The sequence below is a fragment of the Mirounga angustirostris genome, unplaced genomic scaffold, assembly GCF_029215605.1.
Source record: "Mirounga angustirostris isolate CCGP_5_RB_7025 unplaced genomic scaffold, mMirAng1.0.hap1 SCAF_1, whole genome shotgun sequence".
Classification (NCBI taxonomy): domain Eukaryota; kingdom Metazoa; phylum Chordata; class Mammalia; order Carnivora; family Phocidae; genus Mirounga; species Mirounga angustirostris.
Window position 1 is genome coordinate 69,796,469 of NW_026991709.1, and position 26,404 is coordinate 69,822,872.

Sequence of the window (26,404 nt, forward strand, 5' to 3'; positions counted from 1 at the left end):
TATGTATTTTTTTTAATCTGGCTTTTTTTGCTCAGCACCATGTCAGTGAAATTCTTGATGGTTTTAATATCTTCAAGTAGAATGGATAAATTATTTAAGTGTTGGCTTAACTTAAAAAACAAACGAACAGATTTGCCAATCTGTTTTTGAAAGTAGCTATCCCATTTTCCATTCACACCAGCAATGTATCTGCGTTCCAGCTGCCAACACTCGTGTTGTCAGTCTTTCATTTCAGCTATTGTGGTGAATGAAAGGTGTATCTCACTGTCATTTTAATTAGTATTCTTCTGATGACTAATGATATGGAGTATCATTTTGTGTGGGTATTGGCCATTCATTTATCTTCTTTTTGTGAAAGGTCCGTTCTTTTGCCCATTTCTAAATATACCAGTAATCTCAAAAACAGTCTGCTAAGAAGCCAGACACAAAACACTATATAATGCTTGATTTCATCTATATGAAACTTTAGAAAAGGCAAAGCTATACTGACTGAGAGCAGATCAGTAGCTGCCCGGGGCTGAGTGAAGGGGAAAGGACTTATCTAGTGTAAAGGGGCACATGGGTGATGGAACTGCTATCCGTCTTGTGTTGGTAGTCTCATGATTGCATCCATTTACCAAAATTCACTGAGCTGCACACTTAAAATAGATAAATGTTATGATTTGTACATTGTATCTCAATAAAGCTGTTTAAAAATCTGCCAAATATTTCGCCAAAGTGGATGTTCCATTTTACAGTTCTGTAAGCAGTGTAGGCAAGCACTGGTTGCTGCACAGCCCCACTAGACATCTGGTGTTGTCAGTTTTAATTTCAGTCATTCTAGTAGGTGTGTAATTATGTCTTGTGCCTTACTTTACATTTCCATGATGACTGATGATGTTGAGCACTTTTTGGGGTGCTTATTGGTCATTTGTTTATCTTTGTCAAGTATCTGATCAAGTCTTTTGCCCAACTTTTAATTGGGTTGTTTGTCTTTTTAACATTAAGTTGCAGATACCCTTTATAGTTTGGATATAAGTCCTCTATCATATATATGTGTCATATATATACATATTGCAAATATTTTCTCCCAGTCTGTGGTTTGCGTATTCATTTTCTTAGTATTTTCTTTTCACGAGGAGATGCTTTTCATTTTGCTGAAATCTAATTTATCATGTCTTTTTTTTTATGGTTATTGCTTTCTGTATCCTCAGAAATCATTGCCTATTCTATGTCACAAAGATATTCTTCCACACTTTCTTCGAAAAGTTTTATAGCTATAGTTTTTGCTTGTTCTTAAACATACTTTTAAAAGTTAGCTCAGGGGCGCCTGGGTGGCTCAGTCGTTAAGCGTCTGCCTTCGGCTCAGGTCATGATCCCAGGGTCCTGGGATCGAGCCCCGCATCGGGCTCCCTGCTCAGAGGGAAGCCTGCTTCTCCCTCTCCCACTCCCCCTGCTTGTGTTCCCTCTCTCGCTGTGTCTCTCTGTCAAATAAATAAACAAAAAATCTTTAAAAAAATAAAAAAATAAAAGTTAGCTTAATTAGAAATCTAAAACATGACAAGGCTTATTTTTAAAAAAATGGTCTATTAGTATTTTATTTAATAAGCATGGTGTTGAAAAGCAACTTTCAACGGTACAAATTTAAAATAGTGTTTTTCTAGTACTGAATTTTGTATTCCATATATTCTTACATAGTTAATGCACATAACTTTAATTTCCATAAAATGAGGTTAACCATTTCTACTCATATGCCTTTATATAAAGTGAAAGATTTATGTCAGTTAAAAACAAAACAAACCAGGGTGCCTGGGTGGCTCAGTTGGTTAAGCCATCTGCCTTCGGCTCAGGTCATGATCCCAGGGTCCTGGGATCGAGGCCCGCTTCGGGCCCTACTCAGTGGGAAGCCTGCTTCTCCCTCTCCCTCGGCCACTCCCCCTGGTTGTATTCTCTGGCTCTATCTCTCAGTCAAATAAATAAATAAATAAAATCTTTAAAAACAAAACAAACAAAAAACCCTATGTGAATAAAAGAAAGTCTTTGTAACATCATTTATTTTATTGATAAAGATTTTACTTTGAATGTAGTAGTAATTAATATATAGATCTATTTGTCCAATGTACTAAATATGCTCTGATTATGAAGATCCAAAAATACAGGTACCTTCTGGCTATCTTCCTCATTTTCCCCACCTTCCCCCATCAAGATCATTTAGCAAAAAAAGTCTCCCAGCAGATTTCTAAAATTACTTTTCTAGCAGTGCCTGGCTGGTTCAATTGGAAGAGCATGTGACTCCTGATCTTGGGGTCGTGAGTTCAAGCCCCATGTTGGACGCTGAGATTACTTAAAAATAAATAAAAAAATAAATAGGGGCGCCTGGGTGGCTAAGCTGGTTAAGCGACTGCCTTCGGCTCAGGTCATGATCCTGGAGTCCCGGGATCGAGTCCCGCATCGGGCTCCCTGCTCGGCAGGGAGTCTGCTTCTCCTTCTGACCCTCCCCCCTCTCATGCTCTATCTCATTCTCTCTCTCAAATAAATAAATAAAATCTTTAAAAGTAAATAAATAAATAAATAAACAAACAAATACATAAACTAAAAAAAATTTACTTTTCTAAGAGAAAAGTAGTTAATTTCTACCAACTTTTTACTTTGGAAAAATTCATATCTATACAAGAGTTAGGAGAGTAATACAATGAATATCCATTTGCCCTTCATCTGTATCTCCAAACTGTTAGTATTTAAGTAAAATGTCTTATTTAATCATCTATGTGATAGGTCTGCTTTTATGCTTGTTTTAGAGTCCAGAACTTACAGATAGGTACTATATATGTTTTATCACCGCAAAGTCAGGCCAAGGTACCCAACTTTAAAAGCTTTCTAATAAAATTATACATTAAGCAACACTTATAAAATTCTGCAGCTGCCAAAAGAAGTATGTATATTTCAAGATTTACTGAAAAATATTTTAAAATATTATGTATTTTTTTCAAGTAAAGATTTTGCGATTTCTAGAGGATATTGTTCTATATAACGTTTATTCTATCAAGCAGCCAATTGAGATAAGCCTAAATTTACTGTGATATTTTTCAAGTGGGTAACATAAACAGAATTAATAGAATCTCTGCATTAAGCTATTTATCTCCTTTATTTGTTACCTTTAGCTTCTCCACATACTCACTCTTGTTCAGAGTTGAAACTGGTAAGATTAAAGTGAGGCATACAGGTTTACCAACTCCTGGGTTCACTCAGGATTTTTTTTTGGTTTTAGAACTTAAAGTCCTGTGTCCCAGGAAAACCCTTAGTCACAAGTAAACCAGGACAGACGGTTACCCAGTGAATAAATATGGCCCGCAGGAGGCCTGGCAGAGTTCTGCCAGCCAGGCTCCAGCTATGCCCTGTCAGAAAGTCCAATCTCCTTAAACTACCTAGCATAACATGGACTCAGATGTGTAAGTGCCTTTTCTGTAGCAGGAACTTGAACTGTGAGTCAGTAGAGTGCAGTGAGGAGCATAAAACATGGCTATTTTTATAGTTTAACAGATCTGGACTGACAACGTGGCACCATCATTTACTAGCTGTGTGACGACTTCAATTAACTTGCTTAACTTCTCTCAACTTGTTTCCTCGTAAGTTAAAGAAAAAAAAAAGATTAACAACACCTACCTCACAGATTTGCTACAAAGACTGAAAAATATAAGCTAAGGATTTGCACAAATATTACTACTAAGGACTAAATAAAAGTTATTATTATTATTATTTCTATGAAGAATGTACCCTTAAGAGAGCATTTGCTGTTATCACAAGTCACTACATCTGCTTCATTTGGGTTTAGTTCACCAAACATTTATTGAATGTCACACAGTGTTCTAGATACTAAGAATACAAATATCAATAAAGGATGATCATTGCTTTCACAAGCCCAGGCTTGTTGGAGAGAATTAATTCCGTTACTCAGGTTGCAGAAGCAGGACTTTTCTTTCCAGTGGCTTAGTCTTTCCTCAGTTTTGGTTCACTGCCACATTACCATACATAAATATATTTAGTCTGTAATATATAGGTGGTCAGCAAAAAAGCATAGGTCATTATAGATCACTACTGAAAAATACATGTGCCATTGTATAAAACTTAAAAGTTATCACAACAGTGCAACTTGCTAAAGGAATTGGAAACATTTACATCTAGAAATAAATAAAACATTTGTGATCTTTGTAAAATGACTTAAGGAAGATTGGTCGCAGTTTATATATTATGCAAAAGCAGTTAGAAAGTTACATGTAAGGATTGAAGGAAAGTACCACAGCACCTAATCTGTACTGAATACCTTAAGAGCTACAGGATTAATAAAAATTCTCTTTAGCAAGACAGGACTCTTAGGACCAAACTGGTCCTAGATCACCGTAGATAGCTAGTAACGATCATGTCTAATATTTACATAAGACTTTATGGTCAGCCAAGCACTTTCAGAACCAGGTCATTCAATCCTTAGAACTACTGTTAGGGCATAACTGGGGTAAATAAAGATCACGTTGAAGAAACTGAAGTCCAGAGAGGTTAAGTGAACTGCCCAATAGTACAGACATTCTCACTCCATGGTGGCATTTTGAATAAAGGTATGGCCAACTACAGTGCAATCTCACTAATCCATACCTCAGTAAAAAAGACATGAAGGTACAATACCCCATTCACCACTGCATGAGGAGTTGGAAGGAAATATTTTATTTATATTATATATAAAAATATTATCTAGGACATTCTGAAAGAATTACAAATAATGTAATATAACTCCAGAAAAAATGGAAAATACAGAATACAGATTAATCTAGTGAGCATGGTGAGGGATTATTAGAGGGACTGAAAGACATCAAATCTATAATTACTAATTCCTTTGGAGAGACACAACATGTTTATGCTATTTAGACTTTCCATTTAGGGTATATTTCTCCATGGATTCAAGCCTTCTTTTTGTCTTAACAAATACACACGTCTCTTGCCAGGCTTTTTTGAGAAGTTTTATGTTTTTAAAGTATTATGATGAGGATTTCTATATTTAAAAAAATTAGGCCAAGACTAATTAGTCCTCAAGACTAAGGACAGAAAGAGAGAAACAGGTTCTGCAATCAGCACCACAGGCTTTAATCAAAGCCCATTATTCCTATAGGGGCTGGTGATTGCTCCTTAGTCTTTGGACCTACCCTCACATACACATCCCCAGTAGTCATCATTAACTGCCTGACACTCAAACCCCAAAGGCAGCTGTAGCAGTTCATGTTCCTACTCTGCTATTTTAGGAGAGGAAAACTTTTTCTTAACAAAGATGATTAACTCCAAGGGGGAAAATCAATTAGTGTCGATGTAAAATAAAAGCTACATTTTTTTAATTTACTTTTTAAGATTTTATTTATTTATTTGACAGAGAGAGAGAGAGAGAGAGAGAGGAGAGAGAGTACAAGCAGGTGGAGTGAGAGAGGGAGAAGCAGGCTTCTTGCGGAGCAGGGAGCCAGATGCCGGGCTTGATCCCAGGACCCTGGGATCATGACCTGAGCCGAAGGCAGACGCTTAACCGACCAAACCACCCAGGCGCCCCTACATTTATTTGTTGTAGTACATCTTTCAAGAGTACAGGACTAGAACATACTTAATGAAAATTTTGAATAGGAAAAACAAAACTTTTTTCAATAAATAAGACAAGAGTTCTATATTATAAGCGATTTACCAAGGTAAGAGGAAAAAGACTTGAAGAAAGAAAAGGATATAATGAATAGAGGAAATTTAAAAATTCTTGGCAATAATGGTCTGGGTCCCTTCATATTCTCCCCACTGTCAAAGTCCTTTCTCCAAGAGAGGCCTAGATCTAGCACAGAGTATGCCAGACCTAATCCCTACCATCTGTCAAAACCTTTTATGTCTTAACCTTAACATCACATACCTGCTTTCAGTCTTCTCGGAGTTAAAAGTGTTAGGACCGAGATGTTCTTGTAGGAATCTTTTAGGGGTATATAGGACATTGGGTTAATTTCTCCTTGTGTATTTGTATAAATATACTAAAACTTGTATTATTGTATGCTTAAACCACCAGATTAGAGCTAGTATTTTAAATACCCTTCAGAGTGTCTATGAAACTCTTCAATCTAACAGCTAGACCAAAAAAACCCCAGAACGTCATTATAAAGTTGTTCTGATAACTTTTATGCACAGAAAAGTTAGGACGGAAATAACATTTGTGTGACCAAACTGTTCATTACTTTAATAAATACTTGTTGAGTATTACTTGGTGTGCCAAACGCCCAGGTGAACTAGGGATACAGTGGTGAAGAAGAAACACATGGTCTGTGGCAAAGGGCAGAAGTCAAGTCCCTTTGGAGTAATATTTAATTTACTTAAGAAATCAGGTTCTGGGGGCACTTGGGTGGCTCAGTCAGTTAAGCATCTGCCTTTGGCTCAGGTCATGATCCAGGAGTCCTGGGATGGAGCCCCGCATTGGGCTCCCTGCTCAGTGGGGAGTCTGCTTCTCCCTCTGCCCCTCCCCCAGCTTGTGCTCGCTCTCTCCCTCACTCTCTCTAATAAATAAAATCTTAAAAAAAAAAAATCAGGTTCTATATTTTCAGATAGCTTGAGATTACTCCTTTATACCATAAACACTTAAATATTTAATTCTAATAATTTCTGATGAAAAAAATTTAAACTGTATTTAAAATTTAAACTTAATGCACATTTCCCTTTACTGGAAATGATATCTCTAATATACCTTAGCATTTTCTTGATGAGCATCAATTATTGTACTGTGCTCTAACATGGCAATAATTTAAAATACTACTGAAATATGGAGGGTTATTTGCATATATACCTAATGGCATCAAGGCACTATGTTTTTGGAGTGTTACTACTTTTCAGTATCTTGTTAAATTATGAAATATGTCATACAGATAAAAAATGAATATAACAGACATAGCTTTTAAAACATGATGAGACATTAATACCTTTATTTATTATTATTATTTTTAAGTATTTTATTTATTTATTTGACAGAGAGAGACACAGCGAGAGAAGGAACACAAGCAGGTGGAGAGGAAGGGGGAGAAGGAGACTTCCTGCGGAGTAGGGAGCCTGATGTGGGGCTCAGTCCCAGGACCCTGGGATCATGACCTGAGCCGAAGGCAGATGCTTAACAACTGAGCCACCCCAGTGCCCCGAGACATTAATACCTTTAAAGTCCCCTTATGTGTCTTTCACATTGACTATTCCTTCCTCTCAGAGTTAACCACTAATTTTTATAATATGTGTCTGCTTTTTATAGTTTTATTTTTTCTTTCAAATAACTTTTTGTATTTTTTTTTTCTTAAAGATTTTATTTATTTATTTGACAGAGAGAGACACAGCGAGAGAGGGAACACAAGCAGGGGGAGTGGGAGAGGGAGAAGCAGGCTCCCCGCGGAGCAGGGAGCCCGATGCGGGACTCGATCCCAGGACCCCGGGACCATGACCCGAGCCGAAGGCAGTCGCTCAACCAACTGAGCCACGCAGGCGCCCAACTTTTTGTATTTTTAATGTCTGCTTTTAGAAACTCTACCAAAATAGAAATTTGTTAATTTGTTTTAGACTAGGATACTGAGAAGCAAGCTCATTAGGACTGTGCTTTAATGTAAAATGTGACAAGTTCTAATAGAAGGCCAGAGGGGTTCTCTTTTGAATAAGGCCTATATGCATTATAGCACCTTCACTGAGACATCTATTTTGCCTGTTAAAAGGCCTTTTGAATTTAATTACTGCTGCTTAAGATTGTTCCAGATGGTTGGGAATGCCAAAGAGGTAACCTTGTCATTCAGGTGTTATGTAGTTGAAGGATTCATAAACTAAAAGATCCTGAAGTGACATTAATGGTCATCAAATCCATCCTCTTCACTCCCTAAAGAAAAAATCAACTCCCAAAAGTTTGAATGACTTGCTTTAAGTCACAGAATTAACAGCAGAGCAAAGGTCAGCATTCAAGTCACTGAGACCAGTGGTTTTCAAGTAGGGACCCCTCAGGGGCTATTTAGCAATGTCTGGAGCCGTTTTTGTTTGTCACACTGGGAAGGTGCTACAGAAGCCAGGAATACTGATAAACATCTTCTGATGTACAAGACAGCTTCCCACAACAAAGAGTTATCTTGCCCAAAATATCAACAGTGCTGAGGTAGAGAAACCTTAACTTAGAACTACACTTTGTCAGATCTCTGTAATCGACTGTTTACTTAATACAAACATTCTGAGAAAAACAGTGTCAAAATAGGTTATTTCCCTTTAGTTAAACATTCAGACAGATTTAAGGGTCCAGTTTGATTCCCTATGAGATGGAATACATTATTATTACTTTTTTTTTTTTAAGATTTTTTATTTTATTTATTTGACAGAGACATAGCGAGAGAGGGAACACAAGCAGGGGGAGTGGGAGAGGGAGAAGCAGGCTCCCCGCAGAGCAGGGAGCCCGATGCGGGACTCGATCCCAGGACCCTGGGATCATGACCTGAGCTGAAGGCAGTCGCTTAACCAACTGAGCCACCCAGGCGCCCAAGATGGAATACATTAAATAAAAAAATAAAATATACTCACCAGGAGCCAAAACCCAAGGGTCTCCTATCATAATCTGGCAGATCTGGAGCAATCTTACAAGCCTGTATGTTCAGGTACTTAAATATGTGGATTTTGCCTTTTATACATATCTAAAAAAGTAACATATAAAGGCAACCAAATTATTACTCATTTGAAATATATGTGTCCCTTGCTAACAATCACAATCAGCTTTTTACTTATTATATATTAGAAGCAAGGCATTTCTATCAACTACATCCAGTGATATTAAAAATCAAATACTCATTATAACATGTTATTTTATGTGTTTAAGTGATATAAATACAGATTTTTGTTTTCTAGTCAAGAATAAATTTCAGTAACATATAAAATAAATAATTTATGATTATAAACACTGATAGAATACCAAATAAACTTATCAAACTGATTAGATTAGGCATAGTCAGGGATTTAAAGCATTGTTCCCCATAGATTTCACCGGCAACTTTTGCTTTTAGAAATCCAACAATCATGCACAATTATGTTTTGAATCCTACTTTTCGTAAGAGAGAAAAGCAGGAAATGATTAAATATTAAAGTTACATTTCTGTTGACAGAAGTCAAAATATAAATTCTTTAAGATTATGAGATCCTTCTATAGTTATGAAGTTTACTCATAAAACTTTATAGTTGTCATCCAGAGGCTTGAATAAGACCATCATCAACTGTAGAGTTCAAATGCTACAGTGAAAAATATGGGCTGGCATGTGTTGTGATGAGCCCTAGGTGTTATACGCAACTAATGAATCGTTGAACACTACATCAAAAACTAGTGATGTACTATATGTTGGCTAACTGACATAATAAAAAAAATTAAGTTACATTTAAAAAAAAGAAAAATATAGGCTGGTAAAATTTTTCAGATTATGGGATGGCTAGAATCTATATGTAAAGTTACCTTAAAATTACTTTATTATTAAATAGTTTCATATGATAAACAAATGATCAAACTGACTAAATGAGGAACTTAAGATTTTAGAAAATAAAAAGGTACAAAAATGATGGTCAGAAGAAACGCACTGATAATCTTTAATGCTGAAAGCCAAGTATTTTTATTTGTCTCTCATGTTTACATTGCCTACTTTCAAGTTTTACCAGAAAGAAATTAACTCAAATTGTATTAGAAAAACTTCGAGAAGAACCCCTCAACTTAAAAAGTAAGAATTTAGTGAAAGGAAAAGCACTTCTGGAAATATTATCTGTCCTTCATCCCATTTATTCAGGGCTTCTAAAGAATGCATATGTGTGTGAATTTACTGTAAAAGAACTTCATTTCCAACAAAAAGATAAATGCATAGAACTTCAATTTTTAAATTCACCCTTTGTCAAAAAAGTTCCCAGTATACTTCAAATCCACTAGAGTTTACCTGTGCAGGAGGAGACTGTAGTGGATTGTTATCTAGGGTGATCATCTGTAGGTGCCTGAGGTTCCGATAACAAACAGGGATTGTTGTAATTTTATTGCAGGAGAAGTCTAACCGTATCAAAGGCAGCTCTGCCAGCTCTGCAGGGTGATAAAATGGAAATGAACAATTAATGATATTTCAAAACTAAACAATTTTTACAGGACCTTCTAGTTAAAGAGAGCGAATTTAATGTATTTATCTCCTTTCTTAAAGATGAACTGATATTATAAAATGAAATCTAGTTGCTTACAGATGGGAATACTAGTGAAAAGCAAGCAGTCTGACCCCTCACAGAACTAGAAACCGGAGGCCTGATACGACAGAAACGTAGGCATAACCAAAGGATTAGATGATAGTCTGTACAAAGAACAAGTTAAATGTCTAAGTCCCCAACCTCAACTCATGCAGCCCTACCCCTCTCCAATCATTCACCACCGGGGTCAGTAAGTTATTCTCTAGTGACACTGAATCAAAGGCTTTGAATTCAGGAATCTTAGGCACAATGGAAAGTCAGGATGAGTTGCCAGTTGGAAATGGAGGATTTAAAAGGAAGTCTACACAGCGACGAGACCTCAGCATGTTCCTACCGAACCCCACCCCATCCCCAGCTCTTGAATGCCAGTAGTCAGTCCCCTCTTATTCATGGGGGATATGTTTCAAAACCCCCAGGGGATGCAGAAACTGCAGATACTACCAAACCCTATATATTCTGTGATATTTCCTATACATACATACCCGTATACATATACTGTGATTTCTCCTATACGTACATACCTGTATACATATGATAAAGTTTAATTTATAAATTAGGCACAGTAAGAAATTAACAACAAATAAAATAAAATAAAATTAACGACAAAAACTAATAATAAAATAGAACAATTGTAATAGATAGTGTAATAAAAATTATGTGAATGTGGTTTTTCTCTCTCTGCTAAAAAAAGAGGGAGGAATTAGCCATACGTACATAAAAAACTAAGCAAATAAAAAAAGACAAAAACAACAACAAAAATAAGATGTATAAAAAAGAAATAAAATCAGAGTACATCAACTGAATTGGCAGGGAACAGTATTTATATAGTTGTAATAACATAAACAATAACACTTTGATCAAAAGTTGTGATAAAACTACACTGGGAAGGGGCGCCTGGGTGGCTCAGTCGTTAAGCGTCTGCCTTTGGCTCAGGTCATGATCCCAGGGTCCTGGGATCGAGCCCTGCATCAGGCTCCTTGCTCAGCAGGAAGCCTGCTTCTCCCTCTCCCACTCCCTCTGCTTGTGTTCCTTCTCTCACTGTGTCACTCTGTCAAATAAATAAAATCTTAAAAAAATTACACTAGGAAGATAGTAGGAGGGAAGTAAAGGTATGATCGTGATAGTTTGTAAGAAAGTTAAATCGTCATCTGCCAGGTCACCTGGGTGGCTCAGTAGGTTAAGCATCTATCTGCCTTTGGCTCAGGTCATGATCCCAGGACCCTGGGATCGGGCTCTCTGCTCAGCGAGGAGCCTGCTTCTCTCCCTCTCCCTCTGCCTGCTGCCCTGCCTACTTGTGTGAGCGCTCAAGCTCTCTAATAAATAAATAAAATCTTAAAAAATAAAAATATTTAATATTTATAAATAGTCATCTACCATAACAGGAAGCTGACACAAGTGTCAAGACTGGTAAATCCAGCAAAGCTGTTAAAGCACGTCATTTAGAAGTATGTCAGCAAGTGCCAGTGAAAAGAATCAAAGGTGGAGAAGGTAGATGCTTCTAGACATTAAAACCGGGGAGGCAGAGGGGTGCCTGGGTGGCTTAGTTGGTTAAGGGTCCAACCTTGATTTCAGCTCAGGTCATGATCTCGCAGTCATGAGATCGAGTCCTGTGCTGCCTCCACACTTGGGGGGGGGCAGTCTGCTTGAGATTCTCTCTCTCTTCCCCTCCCCCATGCGCATGTGTGTGCACACACTCTCTCTCTAATTAATAAACAAATCTTAAAAAAAAAATAACTGGGGAGGGAGATGGCTGAGGCAGGGGAATGCTATTATTGATTTTGAGCTTTTTCTACTCGACTTTCTGAACGATATATTTTCATACTATTTTTTATACTATTTCATACTATATATATTTTTATACTACTCGACTTTCTGAGCAATATATTACTTTATAACAATTAAAATTTAAAATCAAAATGGCAATAAGAGACATACTAATTTATCTACCAAACTGGAATATGTTAGAGACCATATGAACTTCTACACTAACTTATGTAGCTATCAGAATAAAGCTTTCCTCCAGTTTAACTCTCAATTTAGCTGAATATGCTGAGATTACAAGATAAGCTGATAGAAAACCATTTAAAACTATTTGTGTGACTCACCATTTTCTTGGTAACACACATTTAAAATATGATAGAGAAATAAATTAGATGATAAAATTATTAGACTGTAATTGTCATCTAAAACCCTGAATTTTCATTTTCACTAAAATCCCAATGTTTTCCTTAATTGATTTTATATTAAGTCCGTATTACTACATTAATAAGCCTTTAAAGATCAATCTCAGTAGGTAGGTCCCCGAGTAGAAGAGTAATCTTGGATAGAATTTTCGGGTTATAAGGCCTGTGCCATGATTTTGGTCAGTTCTGCTGGGGGTCTTCATTCACATTCCTGAGGGGGTAGAAAGCAGACCCAGGAGGAAATGAGGAAGGGCTCTAAAAGTAAAAGGTGTAAAGGTTACTGGGTAAGTGACTGAAAGGAAAGTTATGCAGGATTTTGGCTAGTCTGACTGCACTAAGTGTATAAAAGTGGACTAAAAGGTCACTTATTGAGACATTTTGACATCCAAAATGTCAAAGTCACACTTGTATATTTTAGAATTAAAAATCATACTGGATCATACTGGTGTTAATATTTGATTCCACAGTGAAGCAAAAGCTTCATTAGTTAATTCAGTATTTACTATATATTATAGGTCATGTTTTATAGAAGAACCTAGAGCATCACAGTCATGAAAATACCTTCTAAAGGACAGAGGTAAGGGAAAGTGGATAGGAGTTTAGATGACACAGGAGTTGCCAGGAACTGATAACTACCATAGCTGGATATTCATTGCTCTCATTTATATATGAAATTTTCCATAATAAAATTAAAGATATACTCTGATCTAAATTCTCCTCATTTTCATTTCTTTTTACAGCTTCTTTCATGAATTCATATTTTGAAGGGTTGGTAAATTATACTTAATTTGCTTAATCATTTTTATGATTTAGATACATATACCAGAGCCTATAGTGAGCCTAAGATAACAAGCCTCCCAGTGCAGTCTCTCACTCCATTCATTATTCATTCTACACATTACCTCCAACCATTAATTAGCCTCTATCTGAACATTTCCAGGGAAAGATAAAGTAAGTTCAAGTCAAGTCCATTTAAGTCAGTGCAAATTGCAGGAATGTTTTTCATTACACTAAACTATTTCCTGATCAAAAACATGATCTACTTCTCCCAAGTACTTGCACTTACTGAAACTTCCAGGGACCCTACCTTGAGTTATTAATTAATTCTGACAAGATCTTAAAATACAATCACTGGTTAATAGTTATTGGAGTTTTTCACTGAAGAATCTAACTTTAAAATCCACAAGGAAACAGATAACAACATATAGTAGCTGAACCACTATATCTCAAACATTGCCTGTAGCTCTTATACATTTTTGTCCTGTACCTATCAGTCTGAGAGATCTTCAAAATAAAGAAACAAGTAATAATGAAACAATTATTTCGGTTTCTTACCTTCAGGCAAACGTACTAAGTGGTTTCTTCTTACATTAAGGTCTCTCAAGGCCTCCAAATTACCAATTTGGGAAGGTATTGTTTGAATTTCATTGCAGCTCACATCCTATCTCAAAAAGATACAAAGTAAAGAATTGTTCTAATATTACAAATTTGTCTGCTTTAAACCATGTGTAAAATGAGGTTCGATAAGATAATACCTATGGTCTGTCTTAACTGTAAAAAAAAAAAAAAAAATTAATGATTCTGTGTCCAAGAATAATACCATAGTTTGTACTAGCATTTAATTCTAAAAACTTACAGGTTTCTGACTGATTTTACACATTTTATATGGATCTACACTAATTTTTTGAGCAGAACAAAAATTAAATGACAAGATGTGGACAGAAAGCCTGGGATCAAATCAAATGAAAATTCTAGTGAAAAGGTAAATTAGAAAAAAGTATAAAAACTGATCTATTTTATAAGTGTTCTAATGAAACTAGAAGAAAAAACAATGATAAAAATTATAATGATAAAATTAATTAAAAGGAAATCCTATTTTCAAAATGCCAGCTCGCCTGCTCAAGAATATAAAAAAATGCATTGAAGATAACTCGAAAAGTTCTTTATCAAACTGAAAGTGAGAGAAAAAATAATAAAGTACACATAACTCACAGGCCACGGAAAAAACAGATACTGCTCTATTGGCATCCGATCAAGCTGGTACCAATACATGTATTATGTAGGCCTTCTGGCATCTCAGTCAACAGCTTGACTCCACTAGTTCTGAGAAGAGGCTAACTACAGATTTCAAGATTGACAAATTCAGAATTCCATAATTCTGAGACCAGCCAGAAAAAAAGTATAAATCCATGTGTAACAGCAGGAAGTTGTCTAGGTTAATAAAAGCTCCAAGATGTCACATTAACACTTAGAACTCCTCTAGGATATGAGTAAAAAGACAACAGTAACAGACCTACTATTAGAAAAGACCACTTACCAAAAACTTCAATAATCTTCAATAAACTTCAATAATCTTCAAACATTATTTTTACATTTTCCCATAATATTCTTAGAGAAAATAGTATTATTTTTATCTTTCCTACCAATTAATGACTGAAGTAGAATCAGTAGCTATACTTCTTAGTCCAATGCTCTAGGCATCAAAGTTAAAAGGAAAAGAAGTTGAAAGGATAGGGAAAATTGAGCTTGAGCTAGAAGGTAATAGTAATTTATATTTCTCTTGGAAAATGTGTATCTTGAAAGACAAAATTTTACTCTCACTTAAAAACGAAGGGAAGGGGCACCTGGGTGGCTCAATCAGTTAAGCGTCTGCCTTTGGCTCGGGTTATGATCTCAGGGTCCTGGGATTGAGCCCCACATGAGGCTCCCTGCTTGGTGGGAAGTCTGCTTGTCCCTCTGCCTCTGCCCTTCCCCCTATTCATGCTCGCTCTAACAAATGGATAAAATCTTTTTTAATTTTAAAGATTTTATTTATTTATTTGACAGAGAGAGACACGGTGAGAGAGAGGGAACACAAGCAGGGGGAGTGGGAGAGGGAGAAGCAGGCTTCCCCGCTGAGCAGGGAGCCCGATGAGGGGCTTGATCCCAGGACCCTGGGATCATGACCTGAGCCGAAGGAAGACGCTAAACGACTGAGCCACCCAGGTGCCCCAAATGGATAAAATCTTTAAGGAAAAAAAAAAAAGAAGAGAAATAGAGGCACCTGGCTGGCTCAGTTGGAGGAGCATGTGACTCTTGATCATGGGGTCTTTAGTTCAAGTCTCACATTGGGTGTAGAGACTACTTAAATAAACTTTATAAAAAAGGAAATAAAGGATAAAAGCAATATGGATATTGTGATAACACGTTCCATCAAGTGGGAATCAGGAGCTTTGAGATTATTAATTCTCACTCCGACACAAACTATTTTTATGACTGAGGGTATCAATTTACCTCTTTTGTAGAAAGCTAAAAGCTCCTTCTGCAAGATATATCTATCTTTTAGGTGTTTATGATTCAATATGCAGAAACAGAAAGTTTAAATGATTTGAATATCAGAATCTGAATCACAAGTAAAATTTACTGTTAGTTCATGTTAATAACCCAAGTTCTGAAGAAATGCCAACAAACATATTTTGGACTTTATTTCCTAGACCTAATTGTCTCTAAATAAATAGTGGTTTAGTATCTAGACTCCAGATTTAATATATTTGTGTATTTTTACATGTGACCTTTTATTTTCATAATCCACCTAAAAAAAAGAGAGAGCTAATGTGTGGTCCAGTTAAATTATATGTGTATTTTTTGTTTATGATGTTATCTTTGTTAATAAACCTACAAGAAACTATCCTCCCAAATCTCAATGGATATAACTGTATTTGATCATATCAGAAATATAAAACATGGGCTCTGAAGTTGAGGTAGATTGGTTTCAAATTCTACTTCAGTTATGGAACCTTGGGCAAATTACCTAACCTATCTAAGTTCCACTTTCCTCAGCTTTAATATGATGATAATTATAACACCTAATTCATAATGTTACTGTGGTGATTAAATGGGAAAAGTCCCATTCCCATGCCCAGAACATAAGCACTAAAGAGTAACAAGGAGTAATAAATGAAAGTTATGCTTCTCAGAAAACATAAGGTAGTAAAGAATAGCTTACTTTAGAGAGGGAGAGGGGTGCTACAGATAGCATGTAAGGCAAAAAAAAAAAAAGCCTGATCTTTGCAGTGCCCATTCCCCTATAGGGGCTAACCAAAATCAGAACACTGATGCTATTAAGATTTAACTTGCAAAACTGAAATGCATTATTAACTTGTATCTCACAAGTTTAATAACATAGAAATCACTGAATATTGGTTAAAATTTAATTCTAATGACCCTCTCCCAGTCCATCTGGGCCTAATTAGACTTGTACTTTCAGTTCTTTAACTCTGTGCTGAAGCACTTCAGTACTGATCAACAGCAAAACTTCACTATTCATACTTGGAAAAAAACTAAAAAACATACCTTAATAATGGGTCTTTACCACAGAACAGAGCATGGTATGACTATGGATATACATACATGTGGGAACCGTAAAAAAGTAAAACATTAACTTACAAGTTCTGTTAAATGTCTGAGATGTCCAATTTCTTCTGGAAGTGACACCAATTTGTTATTACTAGCAATTAAGACTTTCAATGGTAAATTACACAAGTGCACTGGTAATGTTGACAGTTGGTTCCGACTAAATGGGTAAGTAGAAAAAGAAGAGTCAGAACCCACCACTCAAGAAAAAAATTTCCATCTTTCCTATTCTATATTCAGTAAAGTGACAAACGTTAAGTCTTGGAAGGAACAAATGGGGTATTAGATTTGGATTCTAGTCTCCATTTCCTGACCTATCACCTTTGTGGTTTTGAGCACAGCATTATCTGCTTTTTACACAGACTCCTCATCTGTAAATTGAGGATTTTAATACCTCCTCTACCTATTCTACAGGGCCCTATACCATAAAACTCCTTTGTAAATAATGATGTGCTATATAAACAAAACATATTATTATTTTATTAGTTAATGTTATGTATAAAGTAATTTAAAAATACGGCAGATGACTCTCATCCTCTCCCCTTGTCTTCCAAAGAAGATTTATAAACATAAAAGTAGTTGTAATCTACTTCCCTCATCATTACATACATTATAATCAAATGTATATAAATGATCCAAATATGGTTCTATGGAAAACAAGTGACAGGCTGTGATTTCAAATATGTCACATCAGCTGAAATATAGGTGTGGAATCTTTTATTTATACAAAAACATGCAAAAGCAGTACTAAAAGTACACATCTATCATTAGGATAAAAATAAATTAAAATTTTACTTATATAGATTTAACCTTTTAATCTCTAGGGTCAATTGGCCCCATTTCCAAGACCTTTTGCTGATTTGACTAATACAGATCATGAGCCTTTAAAACTTTTTAAATCAATAATAATTCTATTCCAGGGTGCCTGGGTGGCTCAGTCGCTTAAACGTCTGCCTTTGGCTCAGATCATGATCCCAGAGTCCTGGGATCAAGCCCCGCATCGGGCTCCCTGCCAGGCAGGGAGACTGCTTCTCCGAGCTCTCCTCCCCGCTTATGCTCTCTCCATCTCTGTCGCACTCTCTCTCTCAAATAAATAAAATCTTAAAAAAATAATAATTCTATTCTTAGACATTTACCTTAAGGAAAGAGAAAAATAAACATTTACATACAAGAGTCTCTGCCAGTATTATTTTTATCATGGCAAAAAACTGCAATAAACTGAATATCTGAAAGGGAAAACGAGTTTTAGAAGTATATAAATGGTACACAATGTTTACATATAAAAATATTTCCAAAGAGTATTTCATGCCAAGGGGAAAAACTCATTTAAAAATTTGACTGAAAGCCTGGAGAAAAAGAAAAACATCACCTATAATTATAACTCAGATACAACATTTTGATGAATTTTCTTTATACTTTTCTACATTTGCTCATTTTCTCCAGTGAACATACATAACTTTTATAATGAAAAAAATAGCGAAAGAAGTCTTCCAAGATATGAAAAAATAGAAAGGAGTTAAATAAACGCATTTACACATTCAGAACTTAGTACACAAAAATACAAAATCACAAGAGTAAAAGTACTTTCAGATCTATTCTCTTCTGATAAAATTTATTTGAAAATGTAACTGGAGAATCATAGCTACAAGCCTATTGCAAGCCTATCAGGCTCATGACCCTTACAGTTTGTTAATTATTGCAAAGCTAAAGACAAAGGGAGAAACTAGAATGACATAGGAAATATTGTTAATTCAGCCTAAGAAGATTGTATAGATACTGCAGATATGAACAGATAATGTAAATTTTAGTGAAAGGGAAGAGAGAACTGAAAATACCACATAAAACTAAAAATTAGAAGGAAAAAAAAAAAAGAAAAGAAACAACATCCTTACCTAATATTTAAGAATGTCAGAGCCTGTAGGTTTAGAATTGCCTCTGGTATATACCGAATACAATTTTGATATAAGTTGAGATTCTCAAGAGAAACGAAATGACATGCTTCTATGGGAATTTCTGAGAGACGATTTCGTGACAGATCTGAAAGAAAAAATAAAGTTTAAGATCAATCCTTAGAACTTATTTTATTGAAATGTTAGGTAAATAAGCAGGTTTCATGACTGTCTGAATTCCCAAGAGTTCCCATCGTGAAGAATGGTCCAGAGTAAACATTCAAATATTTATTAATCAGTTGAAAAAACCATTTTAACATACACCTCTCCATCTTTTTGCTGGGAAATACTGATTCTTTCTGAGTCTTCACATATACTTAAAAAATAAAACCAGTATTTTTTGCAAGTAACACAAATTCTAAGGCATATCTCCCTACAATTACACCAAAGATCATACTAAGTATCAAATATCCTAGGAAACAAATGGATCCTAAAATCCACCTTCCCAAAAGCACAGACAACATTCTGAGGTTTTTAAAAAAGCAAAGCAAAACTAAAAAACAAAAACAAAAACCAGCCCAACAACAACAACAAAAACCTGCCCCTTTCTTTCCTTTTTTTTAAAAAAGACTTTTTATTTATTCATTTGAGAGAGACAGAGAACAAGCAAGAGTGTGAGCAGGGGAGAGGGTCAGAGGAAGAGGGAGAGGCAGACTCCCTGCTGAGCTGGGTGCTCGACACGGGGCTCTATCCCAGGACCCCGGGATCATGACCTGAACTGAAGGCAGATGCTTAACCAACTAAGCCACCTAGGCACCCCATTATACTGCCCCTTTCTTTACTGTCAAAGATTATCAGGGTCATGTCAAAAGGAGTCAGGAACCATTTTTGCTCCCACTGGCCAAAGATGAGACAATCTTAGCTTCAATAAAGATAATAATTGCAAAGGACTCAAATGTATCACATATATTGAATTATACTAGTTTATAATGACATCTCCCCCTTCCCTCCCAAAAGATGATAGAGAACCAATTCATTATCTTGTAAACTGATAAAGTAAGGGGAAAACATTTAACTTGGCTTTCCTATATGAACTGTATCACTGAATAACCAAACAGATGAAAGGAAGCGTCTCTGTATAAGTGTTCTAGCTATAAATGAAAAATGATAGAATGTCACCATTTTGCAACCCTCAATGAATTAATGGATCTAGAACTGAGTATTAACAGCTGTCTTTACAATAAGATAATCAGAAACTGTAGGCCTCCCTCTGGAAGAACAGAACATCATTTACAGTCTTGCCAGAGGAACAGAACCTGCGTCTAATGAAGCTTCTGCAAACTTTCAGGAAATGCAGAAGACCAGGGAATGTGTTGAAATAAAGTCACTCCATCATTATCCATTTAGATCTAGTTAAATATACTGTGAGATTCATTTGCTTACCACTGTTTTCCCTCTTCTTATGCCCTACCTTAAAGTCTTTGTTGGTAATTATTTGGTGAGAATCATTTACTGAGAACTTTTCCCCTAAATGGAGGACCTGTATTACTGCATATCCACAAGTATCTTGTTTTCACCATAACATGTGAATAATACTTGGCTAGGTATAGGCACAGGTCCTTTCTTAGGAACCTGCAGATGTTATTTTATTACCGTCTAGCTTCCAGTGTCACATTGAGTAGTCTGGCACGTGACTTTTCCTTTGTAAACAGCATGTTTTTTTGTCTCCCCACCATCCTCACCACTCTGGTCTGAACTCAATAGGCTCTTTCAATCTTTCTCTAAACCAGAGAAATGCTTGCCTATTCTATCTCTAGTTGTTGTATCTCCTCCATTTGCTCTTTCTCCTTCCATATATATATATGGATATATCTATCAATGGATGGATATATATATATATATATATATCCCCTCTCCCACTGCCCCGTTTTGGTATACTCTTCTACTTAATGTTCCAGACCAGGAATTTGAGTCTCAACAATAATCACCCTTTCCACAAATTAATATATAAAAAAGCTCCCTGCTTTCTGTTTTCTCTTACACCATGATTAGAAGCATGTCTCTTTGTTTCTCTTGAAAATCTAAGATAATTTATTTTGTTTTGCCTGTTAAATCTGTCATCTCTCTTCCAGTTTCTATTTCTGTTCTCTTTCACTGAAATCACTTGTAGATGCAATCCTTGTTCATCTGTCTGTCTGCAGGCATTCCTTTAAATGAATTATTTTCCTTTGCCAATTCATGGCTTGCCTCATCCTCCAAGCTCGAGTCCCTTGAAAGGCAGTTAACACCAAAACAGCAGAAGCAATCTCTACGATGCATTGGAAGTAAGCTTCCACTCAGGGGCATAGTTCTTTCTGAGAACTTATAAATTTTGATAATTGCCCCATAGGATTTTGCCTCTTGTTTTCATTTGGATCACAGTATATTTCCCAAACTCACATATTCCCTCTAGGCCCTCCAGCCTGCAAGTCTCAGAGCTGGTTTCACTCTGAATTGGTACTTAGTAACTGAAGTTGGGAAAACAGATCACCATCTTGCCAAAATGCCTCCCCATATTGTATTCATTAGGAAAAAGTTAAAGCCCTGGTTAACAGAGACCATCAAGTACTTAAGACTAAAAATTCCCTATAGAATTACACTATAAACAATTTCTTTCATACTAAATGCAACAAGAATTATTTTTATCAATTCCTATTTAAATTTTACTAGTATAATTTTAAAAGTTGAAGAAATGAGGGATGCCTGGCTGGCTCAGTTGGAGGAGCATGTGACTCTTGATCTCCGGGTCATGAGTTTTAGCCCCACATTGGGTGTAGAGATTACTTAAATAAATACATAAACTTAAAAAAAAGTTGAAGAAATGAAAGAAATTAAATTCATTGCAAACTGCTCCTTATTTAAATTTAACCCTCCAAAATGAAAGCTCCAGGCAACAAATTAAATTTAGGCAGGGATGATGCTTAATCCCTTAAACAAACAGGATTTAAGCTCAGTCTGTTAAACATCTGCCTTTGGCTCAGGTCAGCTCCTGGGCTTGAGCTCAGCAGGGGTGGGGTGGGGAGGGTGAGGGGGGTCTGCTGAGTCGGCTTCTACCCCCCTCCTACTCCCCACTCATGTGCTCTCTGTCACACAAATAAATAAATCTTTAAATTACTTAAAATCCAGAAAAATGAAACAAATAGCTTCCATCATTTTTTTTTACCCCCATACTAAACAGGGAAAAAATAACAGCAAGAGGCCATCTTGCGTCCCCGCGTGTGTGCTCCTAATCTCAGCTGGTCCGCCCGAGACCCCCTAGACCCCCCTATTCCCCCGCGCGGTCCCATTTCCGCTCCAACAAGATGAAAGAAACTATCATGAACCAGGAGAAACTCGCCAAACTGCAAGCACAAGTGCGCATTGGTGGGAAAGGAACTGCTCGCCGAAAGAAGAAGGTGGTTCATAGAACGGCTACAGCAGATGATAAAAAACTTCAGTTCTCCTTAAAGAAGTTAGGGGTAAACAATATCTCTGGTATTGAAGAAGTGAATATGTTCACAAACCAAGGAACAGTGATCCACTTTAACAACCCCAAAGTTCAGGCATCACTGGCAGCGAACACTTTCACCATTACAGGCCATGCTGAGACAAAGCAGCTGACAGAAATGCTACCCAGTATCTTAAACCAACTTGGTGCAGACAGTCTGACTAGTTTAAGAAGACTGGCTGAAGCTCTGCCCAAACAATCTGTGGATGGAAAAGCACCACTTGCTACCGGAGAGGATGATGATGATGAAGTTCCAGATCTTGTGGAGAATTTTGATGAAGCTTCCAAGAATGAAGCAAACTGAATTGAGTCAACTTCTGAAGAACATAAAACTTGAAGAAGTTACTGGGAGCTGCTATTTTATATTATGACTGCTTTTTAAAATTTTGTTCGTGGATCTGATAAAATCTAGATCTCTAATATTTTTAAGCCCAAGCCCCTTGGACACTGCAGCTCTTTTCAGTTTTTGCTTATACACAATTCATTCTTTGCAGCTAGTTAAGCTGAAGAAGCCTGGGAATAAAGTTTGAAACAAGGTTAATAAAGTTCTTTGCCTAGGAAAAAAAAAAAAAAAAAAAAAAAAAAAAAAAATAACAGCAAGATACACACTAGGCTTAGATGCATTTCAATAAATGGGTACTCCTTAATTTTTTAATATTTAGCAAATTTAAGGCATAATCTATTTTTGAAACCAGAGTTTTAAGGGTTCTTATAAGTTCTCCCACTTAAATTGTATTTTTATTTCAATTTGGGAAGACAAGTAGCTTCTTCCTTATGTTAACTGAGTAATTTTTTTACATGCTATAAATTTATAAAAGAGTCATTTAGGTCATTGATCATATTACGGAAAATACTGCAAAGTACTAGTGGTTTATAAAAAATATTTTTTGTCATACTCCCTCCAGGAAGAAATAATTTCATAGTCAAAGAAATGTGATTTTAAAAAGCCTTTAGGGGCGCCTGGGTGGCTCACTTGGTTAAGCATCCGGCTCTTGGTTTCGGTTCAAGTCGTGATCTCATGGGTTGTGAGATCCAGCCCAGGCTCAGCGGGGAGTCTGCTTGAAGATTCTCCCCCTCTGCCCCAGCCCTACTTGTCTGTTCGTGCACGTGCTCTCTCTCTCTCTAAAACAAATAAATAAATAAAATTTTAAAAAGCCTTTAAGAAATAACCTTCAGTTTAAAAAATTATGGGTATGTATTATTCTTAAAACTCTTTTTCTGGTAATAAAAGCAATGATGCTAACTTTGTATGTGCAGAAGACTACATAAAACATATATGCATTCAAATAAATAAAATATTGCCAGTACCCTAGAAGCTCCAATGTAGCTCTTCCTGATCATAACCTCTTCCCTCCAAAAGAGAAACCAATCTACTGATTTTAGTGATAATCATTTCCTTGATAGTTTTAACACTTTATAATTTTTAGTATTAGCTACCTATTGTTGCTGTAACAGATTACCACAAATTCAGTGGCTTAAAACAACACAATTCCATTATTTTACATTTCTGGAGGTCAGAAGTCAGAAATAAGTCTCATTGGGTAAAATCAAGGTGTGCTGGCAGGGCTACTACATTCCTTCTGGAGATTTTAGGGGAGAATCAGTTTCCTTCTGTTTTCATGTAAGTTGTATCCTGCAGTAGTTCCTTCATTTTCACTGTCTTCATAGTTCTCTCTCTTTTTTTAAAGATTTTATTTATTTGACAGAGAGAGAGAGAGCACAAGCAGGGGGAGTGGCAGGCAGAGGGAGAGAGAGAAGCAGGCTCCCCGCAGAGCAGGGGGAGCCCGATGTGGGACTCAATCCCAGGACCCCGGGAACCATGACCTGAGCCAAAGGCAGTCGCTTAACCAACTGAGCCACCCAGGTGCCCTTCATAGTTCTCTTCTATATGAACATGCCACAATTTATTTGCTTATTCTACTACTGATGAACATTTCAATTACACATCAATCTAGATAAATATCTAGCAGTGAAAATGCCATGTAATAAGATATATGGATCTTCAACTTCACAAGAGAATGACAAACTGTTTTCCAAAGTGGTTGTACCAATTTACACATCTACCAGCAGTGTGAAAGAGTTCTTGTGGCTTCACGTCCTTGCCAATACTTGTTATTGTGAGATGTCCTAATATGTTTATTATGTTTTAAAGATTTTCACACAGTAGTATTTCATTGTGGTTTTAATTTTCATTTCCTTTATTATCAATGAGGTACTACAGCTTTTCGTGTTTATTGGCCATAGATTTCCTTTCTTGTAGAGTCTTTTGGTTTGTTGGACATCTTTACAAATTGTGAATTTGAATCTGGTGTCAATTATATGTGTTGCAAATATCTTCCCCCACTCTGTGGTTTGAAGTTTCACAGTCTTTTGGTATCTTTGATGACAGTCTTTAATACAGTGAAATGTTTTATTAATCTTTTCCTTTATGGTTAGTGGTTTTTACAGTTTTAAAAGAAAACCTTCCCTATTCCAAGTTTATAAAGATATATTCTTCTAAAGGTTTTACAGTTTGACTGCCACATTTACTATACCAGGGATTGCTTTTTCTAGTATAATGTGAAGTAGGAGGCCAATTCCAATTTTTCCTACAGGGATACCCACTTGTCCCAGTGACAGCTATTGAAAAGACCATCTTCCCTCCTATTATTTGTCAATAACACCTTTGTCATATATCAGGTGTCTGTTTGTACGGGTCTATTTGAAGGCTCTCTAATACACTGCACTACTTGTCCATCCTTATGTCAATATTACTCAATCTTAATTACTATAGCTTTATAATAATTCTTGACATCTAGCAGAGTGATGTGTTCCTAAACTGCTAAGGTATTCCTACCACTTGGTTCTTCAAGTGTTTCTTGGCTTTCCAGGTCCTCTGCTTCTCCTTATAAACTTTAGAATGGGCTTGTTTAATTTCATGAAAACACTTGCTGGAGATTGTAGTGAATCAAACATCAACTTGAGAAGAAATAACACCTTTACAATATTGAATCTTTCAATCCATGAACATCTCCATTAATTAATAAAAGCCACCTTTATCTATTAATAAAATTTTATAATTTTCCTCAAAAGGATTTTATACATTGTTTACTTGCTTTATCCCCGGTTCTGATTATTTTATAAATGACATATATTTTTAGTTTTATTTTCTAACCACTAGTTACTAACAGAAATAAAATTGATTTTTATATATTGATTTTGTATCTGGCGTTCTTGATGAGCTTTTTTTTCATTGATGTAATTTATCTGTAGAGTCTTTTGGATAGTTCTAGAACCATAATTACATGGTTATGTGAATATCGAAAGCTTGTGGTTTTTTCTCTTTCTGATCCTTACTTATTTATTTATTTATTTACTTACTTATTGAATTCCCTTACAATGTTGGCTAGGCTCTTCAGTATGATGCTGAATAAAAGGGTTAATAGAAGGTATTTTGTCTTGTTCCTAATTCCAAAGGTTTTCTGTAGATATTCCTTATCAGATTAATGAAATTCCTTTGTTTTTTTAAGATTTATTATTTGTCAGGGAGAGAGAGAGAGAGAGTGCACAAGCAGAGGGAGTGGCAGGCAGATGGAGAGGGTGAAGCAGGCTGAGCAGGGAACCAGATGTGGGACTCAATCCCAGGACCCTGAGATCATGACCTGAGTTGAAGGCAGCCGTTTAACTGACTGAACCCACCCAGGTGTCTCTGAAATTCCTTTCTAGTCCTAGTTTACTAAGAGTTTTTATCAGTAATAGATGTTGAATTTTCATCAATCTCTTTTTTTCATCTATTGAGATGAAATCATATTGAGATGATCATAGGATTTTTAAAAAATTTTATTATGTTATGTTAATCATCATACATTACATCATTAGTTTTTGATGTAGCGTTCCATGATTCATTGTTTGCGTATAACACCCAGTGCCCCATTCAATACGTGCCCTCTTTGATTTTTATCTTTTCTTATATTAATATAGAATTAATTTTACTCCTTTATTCCACTGTTCTTTTATTCCATTAGTGTAGAATTGATTTTTATCTTTTCTTATATTAATATGGAATTAATTTTACTCCTTTATTCCACTGTTCTTTTATTCCATTAGTGTAGAATTGATTTCTGTCTTTCTCATTAAAACTTTATGCTATTATTATGAAATTAAATTGACTTTCTAACATCAAATCTTGC

General features: G+C 35.9%; 2 protein-coding genes across 10 annotated transcripts in view; one reads left to right on the top strand and one right to left on the bottom strand.

Moving 5' to 3' along the window:
* LRCH3 (leucine rich repeats and calponin homology domain containing 3) overlaps positions 1-26,404 on the bottom strand; it is a 120,954-nt gene that overhangs the window by 50,388 nt on the left and 44,162 nt on the right. For all 9 annotated transcript variants that reach the window (XR_010406206.1, XM_045903041.3, XM_045903039.3 and 6 more), the window contains exons 2-6: positions 18,713-18,857; positions 16,854-16,980; positions 13,764-13,869; positions 9,954-10,090; positions 8,569-8,678 (exon numbers count right to left, since the gene is read on the bottom strand). Coding sequence is in view for 8 of the 9 variants with exons in the window: in XM_045903041.3 (XP_045758997.1) it covers positions 8,569-8,678; positions 9,954-10,090; positions 13,764-13,869; positions 16,854-16,980; positions 18,713-18,857 (625 nt within the window). In the remaining variant the exon portion in view is untranslated. The remainder of the gene's footprint in view (positions 1-8,568; positions 8,679-9,953; positions 10,091-13,763; positions 13,870-16,853; positions 16,981-18,712; positions 18,858-26,404) is intronic.
* On the top strand, positions 22,015-22,783 carry LOC135361916 (transcription factor BTF3). Its single transcript, XM_064573937.1, has one exon. The coding sequence runs from the start codon at positions 22,051-22,053 to the stop codon at positions 22,537-22,539; it is 489 nt and encodes a 162-aa protein (XP_064430007.1). The 5' UTR covers positions 22,015-22,050; the 3' UTR covers positions 22,540-22,783.

Coding starts and splice junctions, on each gene's coding strand:
- LOC135361916 (XM_064573937.1), top strand. CDS start 22,051: ATGAAAGAAACTATCATGAACCAGGAGAAACTCGCCAAACTGCAAGCA.